Genomic DNA, 2,500 nt, shown 5'->3' with positions numbered 1-2,500 from the left:
CCTTTTCGGATTGGTAAACATCTATATATAACAGTATTGCAGTACAATCATATGCTTATAAGTAGGTGCAATTTTATGTTAACTGCAATATTAGATGTATGTGTTATAGTCAATATGTAAAACTTTAAATATATATAAATATATAAAGCATATCAAATCTAGGTAAATATTTATGGATTACAGTATTAAATGTATACTTAGATAACTTATTGTTTGTCAAACCCATGGTAATTATAATCCTACCTAAACAATGCTTCTTACCTGGCTATTGGTCAGTTTATATATTTATTATATATCACAATACATACAAGGAGTAGGAATTCACCTGTCTGTGTGTGTATATGTATTATCATCTAGTATAATCGTATTATTACAGTCATTGTTTACATGTCATGCAGTCTAGCAGTAATAGCTGAATAGGTTTCTTACACAGTATAACATCTATAATGTAATCCTATTGTATTTATATATGTCATGTCTAGTTATAATGTCATAATGTCAGTAATCCAGACCTGGTTCTAGTTTATATAAAGCTAAATCCCTGATGTGTTTATTATACCTGCCTTAGAACAGTCTCATGTTGTTTATCTGTGTATAGTTGATGTATTTCCTAGCTACACTCTCCTTTCCGTCGTCCTTACAGTCATAGTTCATATCTCATACCTTTATATACTTAAGCTGCTGTTGCTGTAATAAAGGTGCAGGCTGAGTGGACTAGGCCACTGCAGACAGTCAGTCTGTTGACATTTGGCTTTGAGGCTGCCGTGTCTCCTGACCTCAATATCACGATTAACTCAACTCGCAGGTGGAATTGGAACTATGCACTAACTCAGCACCTTCCTGCTGGATCTGATGGTGTTTATAGCCCAGAAATATAAAGAGCCAAGAAGAAGAGTAAAGCAGTAAAGTGGAGGCTGTTGTCTTTTAGTGGAGTAGTTTTGATAACTGGGGGTTAGGAGCTCCCTGTTTTGCCAATCTGAGCTTTTTATTTTTGTATATTCTTAATTATATATCAAATTAAAATTATATATGGTTACGTAGATCTGTATATATGTAAATACACATTATAGTATCACTATAATACTCCGCTAGATTACATAAACAGGTGTATAATTGTATTATAACAGTGTAATATGTGACTTTACCTACTTCCAATACAGTTATACACAGTAGTATATATGTTATCTAGCTAGTTTAACTTATATGTATATTGTAACATTGTCATACAGCCTTACCTATGTATGTAGTTGTAGTAGGTAAGTTCTTACCATATATATATATATATATATATATATATATATATATATATATATATACCATATACAATAGTCTTATATATCTTATATATCATCTAGTGTCTTTTTCTAAGTGGTAAACGTTAATATTGTATTGCATTATTATAATACAGTCCTATATTTATAGTATACATATAATGTATATATCTTTAACTTGTACTAATTACAATATTCTAATTATACCTTACATCTACTTCAGCTCTTAGTATTCAGTGGCTGTTATTCATCATTCAGTAGCTGAAAATGAAACGAATATGTCAGATCTGGAGTAAAAAGAGTGAGAACCTGAAGTGTGAAACCAAAGTACGGACCCTTAGAGGTTTAATGTGCCCTTATGCATTTAAAAACAAGCGACGTGTTCCTTAAAATCTCCCATATCGGAATGAGCGGTACCGTAGACGCGGCAGCAGCAGTGGTATTGCAGTGTGGTATTTTAGTGTGCATTGTCAAGCCCTGCTGGAGGGCCCCTACCCCCCCCCCTCCCTCTACCCCCCCCCCCCCCCACACACACACACACCCCCTCCCCTCCCGTTCAGCCTGGCGCCAGGCGGCTCCGTGTTTATCCGCACTGCTCTGCCTCCAGCCCTCTCTGCTAACACAAACACTTTTCAAAAAGAATGCCAACTGTTATCATAAGTTTCTATCTCTCCCCCCACCGTTTTTTCTCATGGTCTTCTTCTTCTTCCTCTTCTCTTCTAGAGTCCCCCCCTCCCCCGTACACACGCTACCCAGTGGACTTTCTAAAACCACCCGGTAAGTTTTCTGAAGTTATCTCTCTTGAATCACGTATGGCGTCTCTGTGTTCCCGCGACTGCTGCGTTTATTTGAGTCATCCTGTAACCTTTTAAATCACTGTCCACGACTTCGCAAGCGCACTCTACGCAATACGCTGACTGTTTTCGCCGTCTTTTGACTCATAATGCAGAGGACGCCAGCTCTGAACATCTGTCTGTCTGTCTGTCTGTCTGTCTGTCTGTGGTAGATATCTTTCACATGCTCATATTATACATACTGTTCTGTACGAGTCTGATGATGTCGTCCCGTCACGATAACACATGATGTATACGATTAGAATACTATATACAAGACTATATACACACACACACACACACACACAGACCATTGCCTAGTTTGTTGTTGATATACAAGCTGTTGATAAGTAAGCCGTGGAATATACAGAATTACATATCAGAGCTTATGGTGAG

General features: G+C 37.0%; 1 protein-coding gene across 1 annotated transcript in view; it reads left to right on the top strand.

Moving 5' to 3' along the window:
* Positions 1-2,500, top strand: part of smad7 (SMAD family member 7) — a 24,140-nt gene that overhangs the window by 1,683 nt on the left and 19,957 nt on the right. The window contains exon 2 of the mRNA XM_072661592.1: positions 1,995-2,048. Within this exon, the coding sequence (XP_072517693.1) occupies positions 1,995-2,048 (54 nt within the window). The remainder of the gene's footprint in view (positions 1-1,994; positions 2,049-2,500) is intronic.

The sequence above is a fragment of the Salminus brasiliensis genome, chromosome 18, assembly GCF_030463535.1.
Source record: "Salminus brasiliensis chromosome 18, fSalBra1.hap2, whole genome shotgun sequence".
Classification (NCBI taxonomy): domain Eukaryota; kingdom Metazoa; phylum Chordata; class Actinopteri; order Characiformes; family Bryconidae; genus Salminus; species Salminus brasiliensis.
Note: the sequence above shows the minus strand (reverse complement) of the source record. Positions and strands in the feature narration are given on the sequence as shown.